This window comes from Atractosteus spatula, chromosome 5 (assembly GCF_055471065.1).
Source record: "Atractosteus spatula isolate fAtrSpa1 chromosome 5, fAtrSpa1.hap1, whole genome shotgun sequence".
In the NCBI taxonomy this organism is placed as follows: Eukaryota; Metazoa; Chordata; class Actinopteri; order Semionotiformes; family Lepisosteidae; genus Atractosteus; species Atractosteus spatula.
The window spans coordinates 18,234,079-18,256,715 of NC_142710.1; the positions used below are offsets into that span (position 1 = coordinate 18,234,079).

General features: G+C 37.6%; 2 protein-coding genes across 2 annotated transcripts; both read right to left on the reverse strand.

Moving 5' to 3' along the window:
• Positions 1-4,307: 4,307 nt before the first annotated feature.
• On the reverse strand, positions 4,308-9,308 carry lrit2 (leucine-rich repeat, immunoglobulin-like and transmembrane domains 2). The gene is made up of 3 exons (XM_088917533.1): positions 9,199-9,308; positions 8,153-8,934; positions 4,308-5,191 (listed from the first exon to the last, which is right to left on the reverse strand). Exons 1-3 carry the CDS (start codon positions 9,306-9,308, stop codon positions 4,389-4,391), a joined length of 1,695 nt encoding a protein of 564 aa, XP_088773659.1. The 3' UTR covers positions 4,308-4,388.
• A 3,650-nt stretch (positions 9,309-12,958) lies between these two features.
• Positions 12,959-17,806, reverse strand: lrit1a (leucine-rich repeat, immunoglobulin-like and transmembrane domains 1a). The gene is made up of 4 exons (XM_088917326.1): positions 17,685-17,806; positions 16,611-17,077; positions 15,084-15,389; positions 12,959-14,746 (listed from the first exon to the last, which is right to left on the reverse strand). The coding sequence occupies exons 1-4, from the start codon at positions 17,804-17,806 to the stop codon at positions 13,698-13,700; spliced, it is 1,944 nt and encodes a 647-aa protein (XP_088773452.1). The 3' UTR covers positions 12,959-13,697.
• Between the last annotated feature and the right edge of the window lie 4,831 nt (positions 17,807-22,637).

Here is a 22,637-nt window from a genome sequence, read left to right on the forward strand (position 1 = left end):
GCATTTCTGAATTCCTTTGTGTTCAGAAAAATTCCCCTCACCCAAAACACCAAGGTTATATAGTGTTTTACATTAGACACAAAACATGTTTGCTGTGAAAGATGATGTTGCTTGATCATAAACATTACAATCTGCTTTAATGACAAATTGAAAAACTCAGAAATATTTCAAATGCAGAGTTTCAAGTACAAAATCTGACATTATGCGATTCAATTTATTTTGGCTTAATTCACCTCAGTATGCTTGGCGTACATTCTCATCACAGGCTAAGTATAGTAAGATCTACAGTATGTTGAAACAAATGCAGAAATAGAGCATGAGGGACAAGGAACCTCTTCATGTAGGAGTTATGAGAGGGGATTACCAAGTTGTAAAGTGCATTGATGCACAGGGATAATAAATGGCATGAAATGTGAAGCAAAGGTGCATGTCAGTAGATGGTTCTGCTGAATTCCTTCCTCATAAAGTCGAAGAGGTTACAGAATTATCTGTCATGCAAAAGTTGAATTCATGGGCTTGGTAAGTAAATGTGACCTAATTTTTGTCTTTGGCAATTTTACCCCTGTGCCATCTTATCATCTTATCCTACTTTGTAATTTTGACATCTGAGGTGATACAGTAGGTTGATATAATAAATACACTGATACTATAGCTGCAAACACTGCTTTGCTTTTACAAACCTTGTATGGTATGAAAACTAAGCCACATAATGAGCACAGAATATAAATTCAGATGTTCCCAAGTCTCAGTGAAGAAAATGAGTTATGGTCGATTTTGGTGAAATTCTGGCCAAGTTCAGAGAGCAGATCCAAGCATCTTGTTCTGCCATATACCACAGACTGCTAGCTGTGTTGTTTGAGTTCTTGAAAGCATTCTTGTTTTGTCAGTCTGGCTAGGGTTAAACATAATTTGTGATTTCGATAAGCATTTTTTGCATATTTGTGTTTTATGATATAATGTAGTTCTTCATCACTGATGCACAATTTAGTACCCTAAACATGATCCAACTCTGAGCAAAAATGAAACATCCTGTAAGAATAATGCTTTAAATAGTCAGGATCCAGACCGCTATTAGGTACAGATGATGTAAAACTGAAAATTATAATCTTCTTATTAATATTTGTATGTGCGCACGAAAACCATTTGCTTATATAATAAATCCTCTTTTATAATTGTATTGAATGCCAAAAAGATATGCATGCTTTGGCATTTGGTAATCGTTCAAATGCGTAACTGTTTATAGAAGTGGAGAGAACAAATGGTTTGCAAACTGGTATTGGATCTACATGGTAATCCCTTTTCATTCAGGAAATACGCAACAGCTTAAGAGCATTTCTGCTGTAAACGTGTAATCCTATACTGCCCAATGTTAAAGGAAGAGTCTGGACTAGTTTACGGTACTGAATAGATGGCAGTATACTTTATTTTCATTATTTGTATTGTTCTGAAAAACCTCAATTCATATTTACATCTTCATGAGATAATATCCTGAATTTCAAGATATCAAAGATATAAAAATGTTTTTTTAATAATTTTACAAAGTGCTTTATTTTTCATTATATTTTAAGCTTTTGATTTGCTGACAAATGGGATAGATTTGTGCTGTACTTCAAGCACAATATTTTAAACAGTTGCCATCCATTTTCTACTGGTTCTATATCTATCCTGTTGCATTTTATATATCTTTAGCTCTGCTTTCCTGAAATTAGAAATTTTGGTCTGTTCAGTTTCAAAATACACTTTAAACCACACTAAACTATCTAAAGATCACAGTTCCCCAATGGCTCCTCACATTTATTTGCCTCACTCTGTCTTGATTGTTTGAAAAGGTGAGATTCATACAAGAATTTCTTCTTGTAGGTGCTCAAACAAACGGGGTAACATCATCCATTTCAGTTTCTGTTGCTGCCATTCCTATAATGTGGTATAATGTGGCATATATATACCACAGCAACAAAACAGACATGGACCACACACTGTGGTCCGTGTGTGTTTTGTTGCTGTGTTCCACACTTCCTGACCTTGATTGTTCTCCCTCCCCCATTGGTCCATCATTACATCATTGTTTCTGTGTGACATCATCTTCAATTAACTCTCAGCCAATCAGAACACAGATTATTCAGTATATTAGTTGGAGGTTTTCAGAAGGAAGGGGCATTTCGTTTGACTTCGGTCCTGCTTGGCTTAGCTTCAGTTTTGCTTTGCTTTGCTTTGCTTTGCTTTGCTTTGCTTTGCTTTGCTTTGGGCTTTTACTTCGGCTTCGGCTTCGTTCGTGTGTGTTTTCGTATAGCTTCGGCTTTTGTTGGTTTGTGTTAATCTCTTTGTGCTTTTGTTTGTTTGTGTTTATCCTTGTTTAGCCATTACCTTGCCCAGGCATATTGTATCAACCTCTGTGTTCTTTTGTACCCTGTTACTTGTGTCCACTCTCATTTTCCCTTATTTGTATTCCTAGTTCACTTGTGTATTTGTGTGAACTTTTGTGTATAGGGTTAGTTTAGGTTGTTGGGTACATTCTGTACATATAGTTGATTTTTGTATTAGTCACACTAGTTTAGTACAGGTGAGTGCCTTTTGTCTTGTATGGTTTTTGGTAGTAAGTGGAGGTTAGCTAGGGCATTTGAAGACACCAAAGACCGTGTGTTTCGGGTTTTCTTTTGTAGCTAGGTCAGCTTCCCTCCCTTTCCTAGCCAGTTCCATTATGTTTGTTGTTTTCTTTTCTTTGGCACCACTCTAGTTCCCTACCCCTGTGTGTTATTGTGTCTTATTACATACCAGTCACTTATTCAACTTAAAATAATCACTTTTGCACCAACACTTGTTATCACGCTTCCTAAGTCCCTCACCAGAACCCACCTGCATCCAAAAACTATCCTAAATGTTACGCCCCTTTACCCCTCGACACTTGGGGTCATAACAATCTACATTTGGTGGATATAGCACACCCCTAACACTACACCTTTAGAACACTCTTTGAACACTTTAACTATAGAGAATAAAGTGACAATTTTCCCTGACCAGAATTTCCATACTAATGCGGTAGTTTAGTGACAAGGGGAAGCTGTGATGAAGGGAGTGTTGTCCTTTCATGAGATGTCTTGATTCCTTGGTCATTAAAAGTTTTCTGACTCTTATCTTAAAGAAATGTTAGTCCCAGTGTTCTGGCTAAAGTCTACACCTTAATTCAATAGGTCACTTCTCTGCCTAGTCTGTTGTGTAGAGGGGCTGCTGGTATAGAATGGCTGCCAAGTGTCTCCTAAGTGCGTGCTGTAATTCTGTGGTGGGAAAAGTGGATCTGTTTCTAGCTGAAAAGTATTATGGTATTTATCCATCCATTTTATAACTGCTTTATCCAATTCAGGTTGGCAGGGGTGCTGGTGCCTATCCCAGCAAGCAACAGGTACAAGACAGATTACACCCTGAAAGGGACACCAGTTAATTGCAGGGCACACACTGACATGTACAGACTCACAACAGGGCCAATTTTCCCAGAAGGCAGTATGTTTGTGGACTGTGGGAGGAAGATAGAATGCCCAGAGGAAACCCACATAAACACAGGGAAAGCATACAAACTCCATGCAGATAGTCCCCAAGTAATTATACCCATGGTCCCAGTGTGCAAGGCAGAAATGTTAACCGCTGCGCCACTGAGCTGCTCGCTTTGGTAGCCTTCAGAATGAAAAGTGCTATACTAATGTAAGGTATAATCATATTATTATCAAACCCCAGTGCAGTGCTTTTGCAGACTGAAATGAGTTTCATCACAGCTAAACACTTAGGCTCTGGCTTATATCCCTTATCTTCCATGGGTTTCTGTAGGAGGTGGGCAGATTCAGTTCTAAACTGCAGAGGCTGAAATTGTTGAACTCCACACATCATCAGTAGTCATCATCAGTCTTGAACAGTCAAAATAACCGCAGGTTTTAATTGGTAAAACAATGGTCTCAAAATGTTCACCACAAATAAGAGGATCAGAGAACTACAAAGTTCTACTGTATAGAGAAGAGTACATAAATAACAAGACACATACATTCCCTAAAGAAGTATGACATGTATTGTTAGCTATGTCTTTACACAAAGAGCTGAGTACATTCAAGGAGTATTTGCACATTTGTTTCTATTAACAACACACTTGCATGTCAATTCATAACAATGTTTTACATAGAACATGAAGAAAGGCAAATTTGTACTTCAGACAACAAGAAATTCTCGACTCATTTACTAAGGCTTAACTTTCAGATCCAATTGGCTAATTCATACACCTTCAGGACACCTTCCCTTTCTAAAAAATTTAACGACAAAGCTGACATAATCTGACTGTAAAAATATTTGTGCTATATGCCTTTTTGTACACTTTACAAAATACTCCTGTATTCTTTTCTTTGAAAGGACTAATAGAGCCCAGCAGTGGTCCTTTGGTCAGCTCTGGCCTTCTGTATTCTGTCGTCTGACCTCCTTCTTCTCCTTTTGTCCTCACTGGAGTCTCTGCAGAGCCCTTCATCACTGCCCGCCTGTAAGCTGTCAAAGGTGCCCTGCCTTTCTCCAGATTTCCCACCCTTTTCCGCGTGTCTTCGTCTTTTGCATACTTCGGAGCACCGGTCAAAGCAGCTGAACCTGGTTTCGGTGGTGCAGGCGTACATTCCTGCTGGCACTGCCAGCACCATGGCACACACAATAACCACGATGTGAATGAGCTTTTCTCTTTGCTCGAGTTCGCTGATGTCGCTGCCCGTCACGAACACGACACACTGGCCTCTTCGGGGAGACTGATTTTTCAGCGCAATACACACCTCGTACTTTGTTGCCGGCAGCAGGTCAGTAACTGAGTAGCTGTTGATGCCAGGTCCGATGTAGATCATTTCTTTCTTGGCGTCGTCATATTTCCCGAAGTGTATGGTGTACCAGGTTTCAGAGGGGTTCTGTGTTGTGGCATACCACTCCAGTGTGATTCCATAGACTGTCTGTTTTGCAATGCGGATGTCGATATAAATATTCTCTTCTGCTGAGGGCAAGGGAAACACAGATGAAAAGGGGGAGGACGATTCTGGGCCTGTGGCATTTACCAGGATGCTGACTGAGGAGTTGCCAATAAAGTTGTTGGCAGTGCAGGTGTACGTCCCCCTGTCTGGTAGCTGCAATGACGGGATCACCAGCTCTGACTTGATGGTGTCTTCATCTACGTGAGTCTGCGTCTCTTCGCATGTAAAAGAAAGCAAACATCTATCAGAAAATGCCATGTTATCAAGCCAGTCCACAATTTGTTCTACCCTGGGGATACCGAAACAGCTTGTACTAAAATAAAACAATCCCGACATCAAACTATGATCAGCAATAATATTAAACAAATTTGGGTGTGATTTCTGATTATTGCTACTGATCTTGTACTAAATTTGCCTTAAGGTTGGTGGTTTTTCTCAAGTACTGGTTTGTACTTGAAAGCACAATTTCTAAATTGTGTTTATTTACTACAGACAGAATACTACAGACACACAGAAATGAAAATAAACTCTATAGAGAGAAATAAAAGCTTTTGTGCACTATGGTGACTCTAACTACCCCGCTGGAAAATAAAATTCTGTTGGTTCCAATGCTCACTCCTTGTATTTTAGTGATTGTTATAGAAGTATTGTAATCCTTACTGTACATATACAAATTCTGCCGGCAATTTTATCAAAATTCTTCATATCATAACTTCCTTGACAGCCTGACAGCAATCCCTAATTATCATCTAATATTGGTCCATTCAGTTTCAGCTGTCCCCAGAGAAATGTTTCTATTACTTCTTTAATCTTTTCCCTCAGGCTTATCCCCAAAAGGTGTCAGTGGTGTTAACATCAGTAACTATCATTTTCAATACCTCTTTTCCATTTTTCAAATTAATGAAAGCTTTGTTTCAGTGATTTTGATGTCAATGTCTATATTGAAAGGGAAGCCTTCACACATATACCACCTTACTGATGGTGTTGCACAGCACTGAGGAATAGAACAATGTTATACTGTACTTCCTGTTTCTGCACTAGCCCTCATACTTCACACCGCACCACTGAGATGGGGTGAAAAAGAAATATAAATGACCCTGATGAAACTATTAAAGCTGAAATTTAAATGGATGTTGAAATACAACTTTTTAAAAGAAAGCTTTGAATGCCCCCAATTTCTGGTATTTAATTAGATGACATATCTTGATGAGAAAAGCTTGTAGTATAATTAACAGGAAGCATGTTTCATGTTGAGTTTTCTTTAGAGAAGCTTAAAGAACTTTGCACAAATTAAAAGGCATGTTGTTTCTTCCTTTCTTGCTTGTATTTTCAATATGACCATGCTTTATACAGTGAATATAACCCTAGTCTGTCTCAGTATAGCTCTCCTATATCGCCTAGCTCCGGTCTCTTCACACGCCCTCCTTCCCTTTTTCCTCCTCCTCCCCCTCCAGCTTCTCTGTTCCTCTTCTTCATGCTCCAATTCCAGAGCCTGTTCTTTCTCCAGCCTTGCTCCTTAGCGGTGGAAACCTTCTGCCTATAGAAATCAGAACTGCCTTATTCCTGACCTCCCTCTGGCACCTGCACGAGTCTCAGCTGTTTAGAAAACACTGTTTCAGCCCTACATCCTTCAATAAGTCTCAATGCTCTGTTTTTCATTCTCACACTGTTAATGTAGCTTTCTAATTGCCTTTACCGTAAACAAAGTAGTCGGACCTACAGGCTGTTTGATTTACTGCTCGTTACTCACGAGGTACAATCTTTCATGTTGATCATGTGGCACTTGCATTACCTGTCTGGCTCGTGCTGTTCTCGTCGCCATTTCATTAATTAAATCAATTTTACTTTTGTATGCCTGCACAGTTGTTCCTTGCACTTAATAATGGTGCATTGTTTATTCTAAGCTGGCCTGGATAATGGCATCTGCAAAGTAAGTACTAAGTGCAGGGTGATACAATGGCTTGGTAAATAACAGTGCTGCCTCGCTCTTTGATTCTCGGCTGGGCTCCAGGGTGGAGTGGCTTCTATGTGCAGTTTGCCTGTCCTCCATGTATTTGCAGGTGTTTTCTCTGGATGTTGCATCGTCTTTCTACATCCCAAAGCCATCCTGACTAGGTTACTTGATGTTTCTCATTTTTCCCTGTTTGTTTTGCAACGGACCGGTGTCCTGTCCAGTGTTTTGTCCCACTTTGTACCCTGTGCTTCAAGGATAGGCTCTTGATTGCAGTGACCCTTGTGAGAATAAATGTTTATTTTGATAATGGATCCAGTGATGGGGCAGGCAATGGGAGAGCTGTGATATCATCACTTTCTGTTCATCTTTATGTTTTGCTGCTATTTTGGCCAGGGACTTTCTTTAATAAAGATACTGTCTTGTTTGCTCAGATTGCCTTCTCAGTGTTAAATATAACTCCAGAATAAACAGGTGTTCATTTTGAACAAGAGGGTATTAGCACACTCACTTACAGTCACTGTATACAGTCTTTGTGTGCCCTCCTCAACTAAACTCAAGTCTTTTCTTAAGGTAATCCTAAAGCTTGAGGTTTTGTTCTGTGCAGTTTGTTTGTTTTGTAAATATCTTGATTTTAAGGCTATATGGTAATGACAAAAATGCTGACTATGACTTATTTAAAATTATGTTGTAGAGCTTACCAAGAAGATTAATAAATTAACTTTAAAACATTGCAAGCAACTTTGAATGTCTAGGAAAGTTTCTGTTAAGAATCTAATGCAGTAAATTTGTAAACATTTTGTGTGAGGATTACTTTTAAGAATTAACAGTAAATTGGAGAAAATGTTTAAAGTCAGCTACTATCTAAAAATCTCTTAAAAACAATTCTTTCCCTGCCAATGTTTTAGAACATCATCTATTGTATATGGTAGGCAACTTGCAACGCATTACTTTTAAAACTTACTTTCTCTGACACTTAATATTCAGCCCTTGGGTGTCTTGAGTCGAAAATACTCTTTTCATTGATGCTACTAGAACATTATTTTAAAAACATTTAAAGACAAGAAGAAAATAAACTATAGAGAGTGAAAGAAGGTAAACTGCCCTGTGGCATATATGTCGATTTATGAAATGTAAATTAACGTGTCTCATTTACAAGGCAGTGACTTAGATTAACATAATGATAGCGTATGGTCAAAGTTAGTGAAATAAGACTAAACCTTACCATTAAATCCTCTTATAATCTTCAAGCCATATGTCCACCAGACAGCTGGATCTGGCCGTGCCTTAGCCAAGCATATAAGAGTAATGTTTACCCCCAGAGGCAGTGAAATGTTTGTAATAGGTGCAGTGGCCACTGGCTTCATGCAATTCTTTATTTCAACTTCGTGGAAAAACTTGCCTGCCATGAACTGCGGGCCTCTGCAAGTCAAGTAGGAATTCATCAATATGATGGGCGGGCTGAGAGATCTGATAAACTGGACAAAGCCTCTCAGGCGACAGTCACAGAGCCAGGGGTTGTCATGGAGAGCCAACACGACATTAGACGCGCTCTCCTCTCTTCTTCCGTTTTGCTCTGCCGAGTGGTAAAGAGGCCAGTTCAGAAAGACATCTCTGGATATGACAGTAAGCTGATTGAAGGATAAATCTAAGTAGGTCAGGCCTGGCAAATGTCTTAACGCGTGTTCTGGAAGAACGTCTAGACGGTTATGTTTCAGATCCAGAATTTTTAAAACAGGTGTATCCTGAAACGCTGTCCAAGGTACTGAGCGCAGTTTGTTCCCCTGCAGTCTCAGCTCCGTCAAATTCTTCAAACCCTCCAGACTCTTCATATTCATAACCGTTATATTGTTAAAGTTTAGCCAAAGATACTCCAAGGCACCAATTCTAGCAAACGAGCCACGAGGTAATTCCGTAAGGAAGGAGTTTTCAATTCGAATTTTTCTGAAATCCTGCGGGATGTTTTCTGGAATTCTTCTTAAGGCGGACGTCATACAAAGCAGTGATCTAACAACAACGTGAAACAATGAATTAGTATAGGAATCATCACATTTTTAGTATCTATTACTGCTAGAAAGATTTTTTTGTTACAAAATACTATAATTATTTTATTAAAAGTATTAATTTGTAATTTTGCATATAAGTCACTTTGTTTAGTTGTTAGAAAAGCAAGCGAACGCTCAACGGCACATTTATTCAAAAGAGTTTAAACTTTTAGCCACAGTGATCTTCGAATCGTTTCGCCTGCAATACGAAATAAACACAACTTACCTCCCGTAACTGTCATTTGTACAACTGCAACCAGACAAGCAGTAAGAAATAACTGGATTGGCGTTCAGACAAATGCAAGCTATTACTAATGCAGCATAAATGGTGTCCATATTCCTTTAAAAGAAACACATGTAAAGTATTTGCACAGGACATGTCCACAGGTTCAGTCTAGTAAAGCGTATTATCGTTAATCTTCCTTGACGCAATTCCTAAATACCTTAAGACACCAAATGACAGCTAAAGACGACGGAAGTCGGTATTTTTAGTTCAGCGAAACAGATTCATAAAACAATTGTGGGAGGTTGTTTTATGCATACACATACATATATTGAACACACATATAGAAATATTTACTGTTTTTAGTTATTTAGAAACGTATAAATTCACTTTAGCTATAACTCTAGGAAACTAATATCTGATAGAAGCTGTAATTTTGAAAGTGCTTCAATGACAAGCACAAACTCCTTATATGAATTCAGATGAGATCAACCTGAAGATGGAAACAAAGATGATCTAACAAATCCAATAGATTGTTTTTTTGTTTAATGGACCTTCAGTGTAAAACACTTTTAAATTGTGCTTACACATGACATAACAACATGACAACAACTAATAATAGGAAAATGGAGCAGAAAAGTACAGACTGTAATCCACTTGTGCCCTCTACAGATGTAATATTAGCCCATGACTAATTCAAACTGTGTTGAAAATGTTTTCAAATATGTTTTCTAAAATGTTAGAAATTACACATTGCTCAGACTACTATGATGACACACAACAATTACAAAGACAATAATGGATTTTAAATAATTGTAACACATTGTTAAAACATATCATGTACTTAATTGCACCTTACTCACAGTAGACTGGTATAATGCAATCAGACAACCTTTAACTTGGCTTGGTTTCCCCTAGTAATAAAAAACAGGAAATAGATACAAGTGCATGTAGTTCTATATACATTGAATAAAGCAATGACTCTGAAGAATGACATCAAGGTACAAAATGCACATTTACAAGAACAAAACTGTTCACAGTTCATTTGTTTGTGATTTTGAACAACCTCTACTATCAGTCATATTATTTCTTGCCTAACACAAAAAGTACTTTAATAATTTCTCAGCATACAGTGATTTTTATGTGCAACTAATTAACTACATTGGTACTAGACCAATACTATAGTAAATATAGTTCCAAACATTTCATTGGAAGCTGTGAAAAGGGATGTTAACTGAACAGAACATTGACCCAATAAATGAAGGAGCAGCAACAGCTCTAGCCACGTGGTGTTTTGCCTGAAACTAATACGACACGAGTGTTTTTATTTTTTAAAAGCGATATGAATATGGCAAATGAGAAACTGTCACCATACAAATTAAGAAGTTGGATCATAAAGCTCTTATTGTTTGACCTATTGTATTCATCTCCCCATCTGCCTGTTGTGTTACCTGGCTTTTTAAATTTAATAATGAGAGTGAACCTTTTTTTCTGAGTTAGATCCTCCTTACCATGTCTATATATTTTGACACTAAAAAGCACAATTTTAATGTTGTCTGATGCTGAATCCATTTGAGCTCATACATCAGTATTATACCAGAAATGCTGTAATTTTTTCGGTGAAAAAGGGTCATTTTTTAAATGCTTTTCAGGAGATTTTTAGAGATTACAGACTAAATGTCTTTAAATTCGTAAGTGTACAATCTGATTTTGTGGATGAACAAGCTACTGCTCAGTAACCTTTCAACTGTGCATTTTGCTGTCCTTAACTTATATGCTCTCTAACTAGTGAAAGTCCAGAACATGCTGTCATAATTTTCCAAACAATTTATCAGTATATCTCAAGAGACTAGGCACATAAAGCAGATATTTGATTATCTCTCTCTGTCCCCTCCTAAACTACATAAAGGAGATGGTATCTTGCTCTACAATATATCTGAAAATTAGTTTATTTGATTCATGGTTTAATAACATTATTGTTATTTATTGAACAAAGATTGTAAAGTCACATTTGGCAAGTTTTTATTTTCATATGGTACAGTAGGTTCACCAGGTTATCTAAATGTTGTAGGCAGATCTCATCAGATCTTGCAGTTAAGCAAGGCTTGGTCGGTGCTGGGATAGGAGACTTCTAAGAAAGCAAAGGAACAAGTAATATGTTAATAAGGTTTATTCCATGCTGAAAAGAGAAGAAAGAAAATACAACGTTTCGGCTGTGGAGCCTTCTTCAGGTGCATTACTTGTTCATTTGCAGCCTCAAATGCTGACGCGGCTACCCACCTGGACTTCTAAGGAAAGCTAGGTTGCTACTACAAGTGGTGTTGGTGGACCAGTAGGTGGCACTGTTTGCTCCGGCCAAGAATTTCCAGTCCAGTGTCCCAGTGTGAGGACACTCTACTGTAGGAGGTGCTGTCCCACAGATGAAACATTAAACTGCTTGTAAACCGCTTGCAAGAGTAGAGCTTTTAACCTCAGCCTCCTAGCTAAATTCCACTTCAGGCTTACACAATCTGTTGTCACTAAATGTATCCTTATATTCTATGTAATTTTTCACTTCTCTACTTGAGCTGCTAAGTTGAGGGTTTTGTGGTACATAATGGCACATCCTGGCTACCATACAACTTGACAAATTATTTGTATTTATTAATTAAAAAACAAATGTAATAACTTTTTGATTCATTTTGAAATCTGATAATTGATCATGACAAACGTGTTATATTATTACAAATTATTATATTATAAGTACTAACTTGGTCATAAAAAAGTGAAATTATAGCTGATTACCTTTATTTTTTTTCATTTTTCATCTTCCCTCATGTAATTGCATATATTTTATATTTCAGTAAGATGTGAAGTTTTTAAAGCATGCTTTTACATTACTGAACAAAATATTTCTGTACCATTGTTAAATTAATAACATCCTTCCAAAAAATGATAAAGGGGTTAAATACAGTATATGTAAAAATGGCTTGCTGTCTACTGAACTTTTAGTTTTTACCATCCCTATAAATGTGTTTACATATTAATTGTAATATTGGTGGTCAACACATATAAGAAGAACAACCTACTTTGTTTCTTATCATGATACATAAAGCAAAAATGAGTTCTTCTGAATCTTAACTTGTTAAAAAAAACTCTGGTCTTCATATTTTAGCAATGTTGCATTTTATTTGCGATGTTAACTTTATATTATTGACACTTGTCTGTAATATTAACAGACAATGACAATGTATTAAGGCTTTGTCCTTCATCATTAGCATATTATTTACTGTAATAATATGATTATTACGTTTGGCACAAAATAATCATCCCACTTAGCATGTGTTTTGCATTAATGTTCAGCTTCCCCATATGTTGTTTTTTCATGGAAATGAGTAAAAACATATATACAATATTCATACAGTATATATATATCACATACATTAAAAAAATGAAAAAATAAATCTGTGGAGTCTTTCAGTTCATTTTCTCACTTACCAAACTGTGTGTGCTTCAGCTATGTCTCATTTGACAAATTAAATGTATTAATATGTTGCACCTAATGGTACTGTGCATTCTAAAATAACATGATAAAGAACATTCTTTAAATTGAATTTGGTTCCAATTCTATATTTAAAGTGCAGTGCATAATAACACATAAACAGCAGCTATAAAAAAAGGTTTATTTCCATACATTTAAATGAACACATCTCTTATGGACATGAAATTACATGTATATACATTGCAATCTGTTTTATATATTTTAAATCAGATGTTATTAAACCTGGCACATTAGCTTACATGATACACAGTAATACACATTGATATGCAACACATGTGATCTGGAACATTTGGAATTTCTCATTTGAATGAAATTCTTGCATCTTAAGTTTTGTGTCTATGTACCAATAAACACACCAGTGGTAATATGCATTTTATGGGATCTGGTGTTTTTTGCAGTGTGTCGAAATACAGTATCTGTCAGTCATATTTTTCACCATTCATCTTCATGGTTATTGTACATGGGTACGAATTGATATTCTGAGAAAATCTAACACAATAAAAAAGAGTGTATAATAAATGGAAAATGGAATATTCTTCCTGGGTTTATTCTTTTATACACATAATGAAAAAAATATGAGGTTTACAATGAACAACAAAAACGACAACAACAAAAAGTTTCAACATCTGAAACACTTCCCTTTTTAACATATCACTGAAGCAGTGTTCAATAAACAGCTAAGGTAAGTCTTCGAATTCCCACAGGCTTAAGGAACAGTCTCACATACAGTACCATAGCAAAACCTTTACTTTTAAAAACATTCACAGACCATCATAATACGTAGCACCTTAAATAAGTGCAGAATCTTCCATAATAAAGCAATGAACGTGGCATTCCCTTTTCTTTAGGTGTGCTAAGATGTGCTATAACCACAGTGCCCACGCTGTTTTCCACAGAACACCCTCTCAGAAGCACTGCACAGACATACAACTCTGTCGGAAATCTTGGATGATGCAAGCTGTCAGCAGAAGTACTCATTTGGCTGTCCCTCGATCTTAGCAGTGGCCTCGGAGTCCAAGCTAGACCTGGCCGAGAGCAACCGGTTGGACTCCTCTGGGTTGAGCCTTGTCAGGTATTCGCCCTCCAGGCCCTTTGTTTTTGTCCCCGGAGACAACGTTTCAAATGTGACATAAGAGTCCTGGATGTCCTTCGACTTTCTTCCTAGCAGTTTCTTGCAGCGCCTTTTCAGCGCACCACAACAGACAATTAGTGTTAGAGGGACAGCTATCACACAGGCAACAGTGATTACAACCACATTAATGAGCTTTTGGGTTCCATTAGCACTGGCAGCCTCATCTGTTGAGAAGATTACGCACTGCTCTTTTTTGGGGATCAGTCCTTTGACGCACACACAAGCAATATACTTTGTCTTTGGCATCAGTCCCTCAATGGTGATCCTGTTCTTGCCTGGATCAACGTTAATTCTGCGCATGTCCCTCTCTCCGAAGATTGCATACAGGACACTGAACATGGTGGTGTTTTTGGCAGTGGGTGCCCTCCATGTTAAAGAGACCGTGTGATCTGTGTCCCCGATCACTTTCACCGACCTAACCACACGTTCTGGCTCCTGTTGGAGAGAAGAGGTGTTCGCTGAGAGATTTGTTTTGTCCACTTCCAGTAGCCCCTCGCTGTTCATAGGAATGGACACTTGTCCATTTGCTCCACTGACAGAGATGCTATAATTCTCAAGCTCTGGGTACTGTCCAGTATAATGCCTCGGCTCAGTCTCTGGTGTTGAGGTAGTAGTTGTTGGAACTACATACCTAGCCACAAGTTTTTCCTGATAAGCTGCCTTTCCAATCCCATTTGGTTTTTTTCCCTTGGTCCTTTTTGAGTTACCAGTTTGATTATCTGACTTCACAGCATCGGTTATGATAAGAGAAATGACAGCATCTGCGCTCCCTACAAAGTTTGAAGCTTTGCAGACATACTTCCCAGAGTCTTGAAAGGAGACAGCTGGCACACTTAAGATAGACCAAATGATGCCTTCTTTCGAGACCTCCTGTTGAACTACAAAACATAACAAAAAATTAAATTTCTTTCTGAAAACACTATTTCAATGTCCTGTGATAAAATAAGAATAATGATTTAGTAGTCTGGTCAAATCTTAATGAATTTAAGGTGGGAGTATTGGACGTTTCTTTGGCATAACAACCCCTGACTGAGAGAAAAGCAACCTGGTTATACTGTAAGTGTGAAACTGAAGGAACCTTCTCCCGAAAGTCTGTTGTAAAAACTAGGTTTTTCTCATCGCTGCTCTACAAAAGAATTTCAGCGTCAGATCAATCTATATGTCTGACCTGTTCAAATACGGTGCTAACTAGGCCTTGCATGTTGAGTGACTCACCTGTTGCGTTCAGTTGTTTCCCATCTGCTCGCCTCCACGCGAGGTCCGGGATGGGCACTCCAATGGTTCCACACCGGAGCAGGACATTGTTGCCCACAGCACTCCTTACTCTCGCTACAGCAGTGTGCACCGTTGGTATCTGGCATTTTCTGAGCTCCACGTCACTAAACAGGACACCTGAGAGGCTCTCTGGATCAGCGCACCTGAGCCTGGTGTCTATAAAAGCTACAGAGGATGATGGAGACCTCAGGAACTGTGTGAGATCATGAAGCTGGCAGTCGCATACCCAGGGGTTGTCATGTAGTCCTATAAGCAAAACCAAAAAGACATATGGTACACTGCATACACTGGAACTTCTAAAAATGAATAGTCTTCTCTTTGAAGACCTAATTGGTCTAATCTTTACCATTGATGGAGCCTGCTAACAGCTTTTACATGCTGAACTGTAACCATCACGCCTGCTTGATCACAGAGGCTTTCCCCCCCTGTACTTACCCCCAAATGGTGAATGTTTACCCAAATGGTGAATGTTTACACTAAACTCCTGATGACAAAGGAAGGTTTCTATTTCCTTCGGTTACATCAAAGACAGGAGGGGGGAACGTATATTTAAGTTCTGTAGGACCATATCCCCTTTGAGCTACGATAGGTACTATAACTATTATGGTGCTTATTGTGGTTCCTTGTATGCATGCAATAAAGCTTGGCTGGACGAACGAACACTTCAGGCTCGAATTTCTTGGTTTCTACACCATTATATTTTAAGATCCAATTAATTTACATATCAATACAATTTAAATCAATGGTAGTAAGAACAACACCAAATAGCAAAGGTTATATTTGTTTTCATCCACTACATTTTACTAAAGGCACAACACCTGCGCTCTTACAGTTTGTTTGGTCTGGAGGCTCTTGTGCTTCTAATAGTGCCGTCCAGAGCTGTTTTTTCAGCATGGATTTTAAAAAGGCTCTTGGAGCCATTAACAGCCCCCTCCTTCTGTTCAACAGACCTTGGTAGCTAGGGGGAATCTTTCCTTAAAAAGGGACTTTAAGAGGATCTTCATCTTCCCACACATTCTGCTAACTTGATTCTTTATAAGCTACTTACTCCACACTGTCTACAACAGTTACAAAAGGCTTGTCCTCCAGGAGTTGTGAATACTTAAGTACAACATGGCTGTACTGCACAAAAGGTAAATGTATATACTGTTACAGTATGTGTATATGTACAGTTTGTAATACAGATACACCCAAAATGATATAAGAAGAGAATTTTCTCCTGCTGTTTGCCATCTCCAAAATACAGAACTCTGAAGATGAGATGGTTTATGAGATCCTTATGTAAACATAAGAGATCCTCATAAATACAAGTCTGTTTTCAACAACCGAATCCTCTGAAACATTATATATCATGCTTTTCCCTTCCATTTTCTAGGGCATTTTTGTTCCACATTAAAAACCATCAACCTTCTTTTGTTCCATAAGTCTGAGAAAAAGAACGTGAGAGAATGAAGAATGTTTTCCTACCTAGAATCACCTTGGAATTCTCACTGTAGGTATCCTGGATGGGTTTAACAGCTAACCACGTCGCCAAAACATCTGAACCTATGGTAACAAGGTTGTTGCTGGATAGATCCAGGTACGTCAGGTTTTTGATGTAAACTGTTGCCTCGGGCGGGATTGAAGTAATCTGGTTGTTGTGTAAATCGAGTAATCGAAGGCTGGGCATATCTACAATCGATTCCCAGGGAAATGAAGTGAGCGCATTGCCATCCAGTCTTAACTCGTCTAGGCTATATAAACCACGGAAACTGTCAGTATTCAGTGTCGACAAAGAATTGAATGACATCCACAAAAATTCCAGGTTGGAGAGGTAATGGAAGGCTTCGCTTGGAATTCTCTTAATTGCGGTCTTCTCGATTCGGAGCTTGGAGGTGTCAAGCGGAAAGTTGGCTGGAACTAGAGAGATCTCCGGGTCATTGCAAAGTACACTCCTAGAACAAAGAAATATATCATTTTGAGTAATAAATATATAATTTAGACACTGTAACAGTATTTATATACGGCTTTGGAAAGCGATGACAAAGATAAAAAACTGGACGTTTGTTCTACTAAGGAAATATCTGTTGTGGACATTTAAAAGTTGCGATAGTATATTGTTACGAATTTTTATCTGCTTGAGCTGATGACAATATTTTATAGGACGTTTGATCAAGTTTTTATGTGCGCACAGGCGGCATGTACTTTAGAAAGCTCTTGAACTCCTTCAATTAATTCTCGTCAATGAGAATATTCAGTCAGCGACACAGTGAAGCTAAAGTTTTATGCTGAAATTGATTTAATGGCACAAAACTAGAGCTCACTGGACAGCACGTCTACCACAGAAATGGAGGAGAGATTAAAGAGCATTTGCACATTAATCCATCGGTAAATGGACCAGAGGAGAAAAAAATATTTCAAGTTCGCGTTAACAAGAAAAAAAGGCAAGGCGCGCATACAGTAAGGCCGTTAGGTTTCATAACGAATAACCGTGTTACATTTTTATTATACAATGCTGCAAATATATATTTTTTCCATCAGGTCCACTGTTTTTCGACCTACCTTGCCTTAGATCCATCGCTGAGGTTGTGATAAAAACAGCTGCACTGAGATGGACATGAGCTCCACACCAGAGGTAGACCCCCTAATGCCAAACAGAAAACCCACTTAAAACTGAGAAACATTTTGCCTCCCAGCTATGCTACACTACTGAATTAATAGAAAGGTTGCTGTCTCTTTTAACGGAACATCAACGGCATTGTCTCCCCGCCTTGCTGTCCCATAGTGATCTAGTTGCTCTGAATCCCCAGATAAAAAAGGATAGACAGGGATTAGGGACTTGAGTTCTTTTCATTTAGATGCTGATTGCTTCCTGGAATCCTGTAGGTGGAGATGTCACTCGCGTTGTGTACTGAATACTTTGTATACGGTGCAAAATAGTCCAGAACGGAACTTTTTTAAACAAGACATCAATTCTGCAGCAAAAATCTGTCGTCATCTTTTTATTTACGGCATTACTCGGTGTAGTATAAGGATTTGTATTAGTTTGTATTACTGTACTGTACATTTTCATATCCGGTAAGAAAGATACAGTATGTTCTGCTGATTAAAATTAAATAAATATGAATTTTGCAAAAGGCGGCAGGTCTCCATTGCGTTTATTTTATTTACAATCAGTCAAATAAATTCAGTAATTTGCATGTGGTATAGTCTGTTCTTCGGGGATGTACAGATAAATGCCAGTCTTTTATCGGCAGGCATTTTGCACCTTCTGAGTTATCTTCGCCTACATAAAGTTCTGTCTTTGTGTTAACCTAGAGTTTATAAAGTCATGTTAAGGCTAATGTGGTGTGGCCCAAGATCAGTAAAGGACTGACAAAGGATGGATGGAGACTTCACAGAAACTCTCGTTTTAGTTCTTGGCTGCTTTTCCTCTTTTCTTTGCGTATTGTCCGCATAATGTCACTGCCAAAACAGAACATAGCCATTGCACAAATTGCTTGTAGAACCTGAAATATCATACAACATTACACTACAATTTGCAACAATGGGAGCATTATAATGAGCAACTCTTTCGACTCCTCTAATACAGAGGGGTTCCTATGTCCGAATTCTCTTGATTAGAAGAAAAGTCAGCTTTTGATTAGACAACATTTATTGCTGTTCAAAAATCAATGTTTTCCATTTTACTAATAATGCTCTTTTCTGTTGATCCTAAACAACTCGTATCGGTGAATGTAAGACGGCTCACATAAGATGTCCGAGAAAACTGATAACGCTGACTGTGACAGCATCATACATTTCATTATGTCTACAGTATATCTCTTGAAAGCTTAACCAAAGGGTTAAGCAGAACGCGGCTTTAATTTATGTTTGTAGTATCCCAGCTTTGTTTGTTTTTTCCCATTAGCTGGGCCAAATGGATTCCTCTTGCTGGTGACGTTTCTCAATAAATGGAATTGTCGCGAAACACAAGCATGTCAGTAAACCCATATCTTAAGTGAAAATATGCCCTTGATTATTCCTAGATAATGTTAAACATTTGTTGAGATTTTGTAGAAAACCCGCTTGTTTTTTTCAGGCAGAAGTTAAATTGACGTTGTAAGCACCAACGCAGCGCATACTGTGCGGTACAAGCAAGGGAGTGTGTGACACAGACCTGTATTTTTTTATTCTGTGACGCTTCTTCAAAAAGTCTGGACACTTGAATTTCTCTACAACTGCACTGTATTTAGCAAGTTGAAAGATTGTATCACCACAATCTTAAAATCACGCTATTCAACGAGCAAGCGGGACTGGTGACACACTGGGGTATGTGTTTGCTGAATAATAAATTGTATTAATATCAGGAAATGAGCGGTATTAAGAATAAAGTTTAAAACAATTCATGTTACAAGATAGATCTTTACAATTCAATGAAACTGATCTCTTTCATTCTATGGGGAGATTAATGTAAAAAAAGCGAACATTTAAAAAGGTTATTTTTAAAGAGAACATCACAAAAGCGGAAGGAATTAGTGCTATAAATAGTGTAAATCTATCGAAAAAGCCACCTTTCCTTATACTGTATGTCTACTATTATTAACGCATTTGTGGTGGTTAAAATCTATTCTTCTGACAAATTGTGTTATCTTTTGCAATAGTTTCACTCAGATTTAGATTTTGATTATCACAACTTACTGGTACGATACAAGGATATGCTTTACATATGATTTGCTTAGTTGCGCTTATGGTTTGCCACACATTTAAATGCAAATTCTTGTGTAAAAACAGGATATGAAGCTCCGATGGGGATAACAGAATTCACCAATGTATTTACTAATGCTTGGACACCTTACCCACAGTTTATACCGGTAATCAGTTATTTTATATCTCCTGTAATCTGTGGTTTTAAAACTTGCACTCTGACACTCCAAAATTCTGCAGAAGTCAAGGAAAAAAATCAGCACAGTAGAAATATTTAAATAATGAGTACATGTAGACATATCTACTGTATGCACCATATGAGAAATAAAGGAAGTGTGTGCCCATGAACAGAAATGGATACTTTCTATGTATGTCCAGATAATTTCATTTGTTTAATAATAACTGGTTATTTGGGGGTTCAGATAACAGTGACTTTTTAGTTTCAGTTTTGTCTACGTGCTTCATAGGTTGATGTTTGAGTGTTGTTGGTCAAATACAGTTGGTTTCAATACAATAAACAGACTTATTGTTTCTCCATTCTCAAATAGCACTTTCAGTGTTTGACCCTGTGTTAACATTACACAAAGGGCTTACTCTTGAAATCTTTTACAAACCCTTAGTTAAATCACTAGGAGTAAAGTACAGAAAACACAACAAAATCCATATAATTACTGTAAAACTATATTGTACTTTTAAAAATCTTAATGTTTATAATACTGAATGGCATAAATCCCATTTATGCAGCAGACATAATGCATTCTTTCACAATTTTAATGGCCTGCATTACAGATTAACCTTTGACATACTGTAGAATATTTTGCTCCCTATATTCTGAGACTCAGGAATAATGTAGGTATAAAAACATTGACTTACAGTATATGAACTCATTTCACAGCAATATCTACTTACTCACGTGCTTCTTTTAAAAATAAAGAATAAAGTGAAAATCAACATCTGGTTTTGTTAAAAATGCTGTGTACATTTAGTTTAGATTTTGAGTTACACTGAGATAAATGTTAATGCGCCCAGCCTATTGTTCCGTATCCCTCACCCCATTTCTCATTCCAAACCTACCTTGGACCTAAGTCTAGGTCCAACACTAGCCTTAACTCTAATCCTATGACGAACCAGACCCCTTTACCTCCAGTCCTTACCCTCACAGCACTATTCAACATAACATTAGCTGCATCTGTAACCTTAGCCTTATACTGTATACAATTATAACACAATATTATCTGTATCCTCCTGTATGCTCCTCTTCATTCTTGTTCATGTTTTCTTTACACAGAAAATAAGTGCTTTGAGCAGGTTCAAGATTTAGATGTAGGTTTTGGGTAGCTGCTCGCTTCTACTTCTGTTAGTATAACCCTGCCCATTATAAGAGAACATCAATGCAAACATGAGGTACTCTGAATGATCTCTCTTTAAGTAAGCCCTGTAACAAGGCTAACAAACAACTCAACAAACAAAAGCCCCCATCTGTGCATTCCATTGTTACAATATCTAGGATTATTTTCGAGAGCTCTCTACCATCCTTCAGAAATGACACTCTTTGATTTTATGGTCTGCTACTTTTTTCAATTAAAATTTACCCTTGAGATTCATTGTAAAACCCAGTATAAAACACCTGTTAAACCCTCTCACTAGCTTATTTTCCTTTACAGCATGCCTGCCTGTTTGTAAAAGTGGATAGACTGTAGAAAGTTATCAACAAGCATATACAGTAGGCTGATAAAATGTTTCCTTTTTTTCCCCTTTCATATCATTATCCTTGAACAACCCCAATGACGCTCAAATGCCAATGAGATTAACAAAGCATTTCCATAATATGAAAAGGGATCAGATAAAGGTAAGAGCCTGCCAGACAATCAGTATATTGGTGAGGGCAACAAAAGATTGGGTAGAAATATGTGAAATCTCAAAGCATTTCATACCAGCTGGGAAAACACCAAAGGCAGCTTCCCTTTTGTAACGAGAGGAATACCTATTGTATTTCTCAATCCAACAGCAATTCAGGGCCAAATCTGAGTAAAGGGCATGGTCCTTTCTTTGACAGGAATCTGCACACGCATTCTTGATCAAATTAATGGAAACACACACTGTACCCACACACTGCCATATTGTTTCTAGAAGAAAGACTTAAAAAAATAGATTTATCCACTGATTCTTTTATAGGCTGCAATTTCCTTTCCTTTCAGTCTGTAATCTTTGCTGAAAGGGTAGATAAAGGCCAAAAGGACAAGATTGAAAGTCTGTTGGTAATATTGTACAGTACAACACAACCAAATGTATTTTAAAGCAGAGTCACACTATCAGTGTAAAAAGTGAGATCACTGAGCAGACACCTATATGTTCTCCCAGAGATTTCCTGGAAACACAATCAACACAGATGATTCTAGGAGCACAGCTGTTAAAATAAAATTAATTATGAAAGACCAAGGGAGGACCAAGAAAAATATCTTTGTCTGGACTCTATGACTTTTCTAAAAAATACACTGCCAAGCATTGATACATCTCTGTACCCTTTGCCTCAGGTATCTCAATGACTAAATAGACTGTTTTGTATACTGTATGTACTGTAAGATGATGTTTTGTTCTGCAAACAAATGTTGGTAATTCTATTTTTTTCAGATTTCAAGAAGTGTTTTTCTCAATTTAAGGGATAAAGCCATTTTTGAGAAAAAAAATATTTGCACATTCTCTGTAGCATGTAATTTAAATGCTTTACTGAAAATAATTCTCATTTTGTCATACCACAGACACAGAGCTTAAGGGCAAATTAAGATCATGATGGTTTTAGCAGTTTGAAAGTCATGCTTTTAGGCTGCC

Coding starts and splice junctions, on each gene's coding strand:
- lrit2 (XM_088917533.1), bottom strand. CDS start 9,308: ATGGACACCATTTATGCTGCATTAGTAATAGCTTGCATTTGTCTGAAC. Junction 8,935..9,198: donor ACAAATGACAGTTACGGGAG/GTAAGTTGTGTT, acceptor CGTTGTTGTTAG/ATCACTGCTTTGTATGACGT. Junction 5,192..8,152: donor GATTATAAGAGGATTTAATG/GTAAGGTTTAGT, acceptor TTACATGCGAAG/AGACGCAGACTCACGTAGAT.
- lrit1a (XM_088917326.1), bottom strand. CDS start 17,806: ATGTTTCTCAGTTTTAAGTGGGTTTTCTGTTTGGCATTAGGGGGTCTA. Junction 15,390..16,610: donor GAATTCCAAGGTGATTCTAG/GTAGGAAAACAT, acceptor TTTTGCTTATAG/GACTACATGACAACCCCTGG. Junction 14,747..15,083: donor GAAACAACTGAACGCAACAG/GTGAGTCACTCA, acceptor TATGTTTTGTAG/TTCAACAGGAGGTCTCGAAA.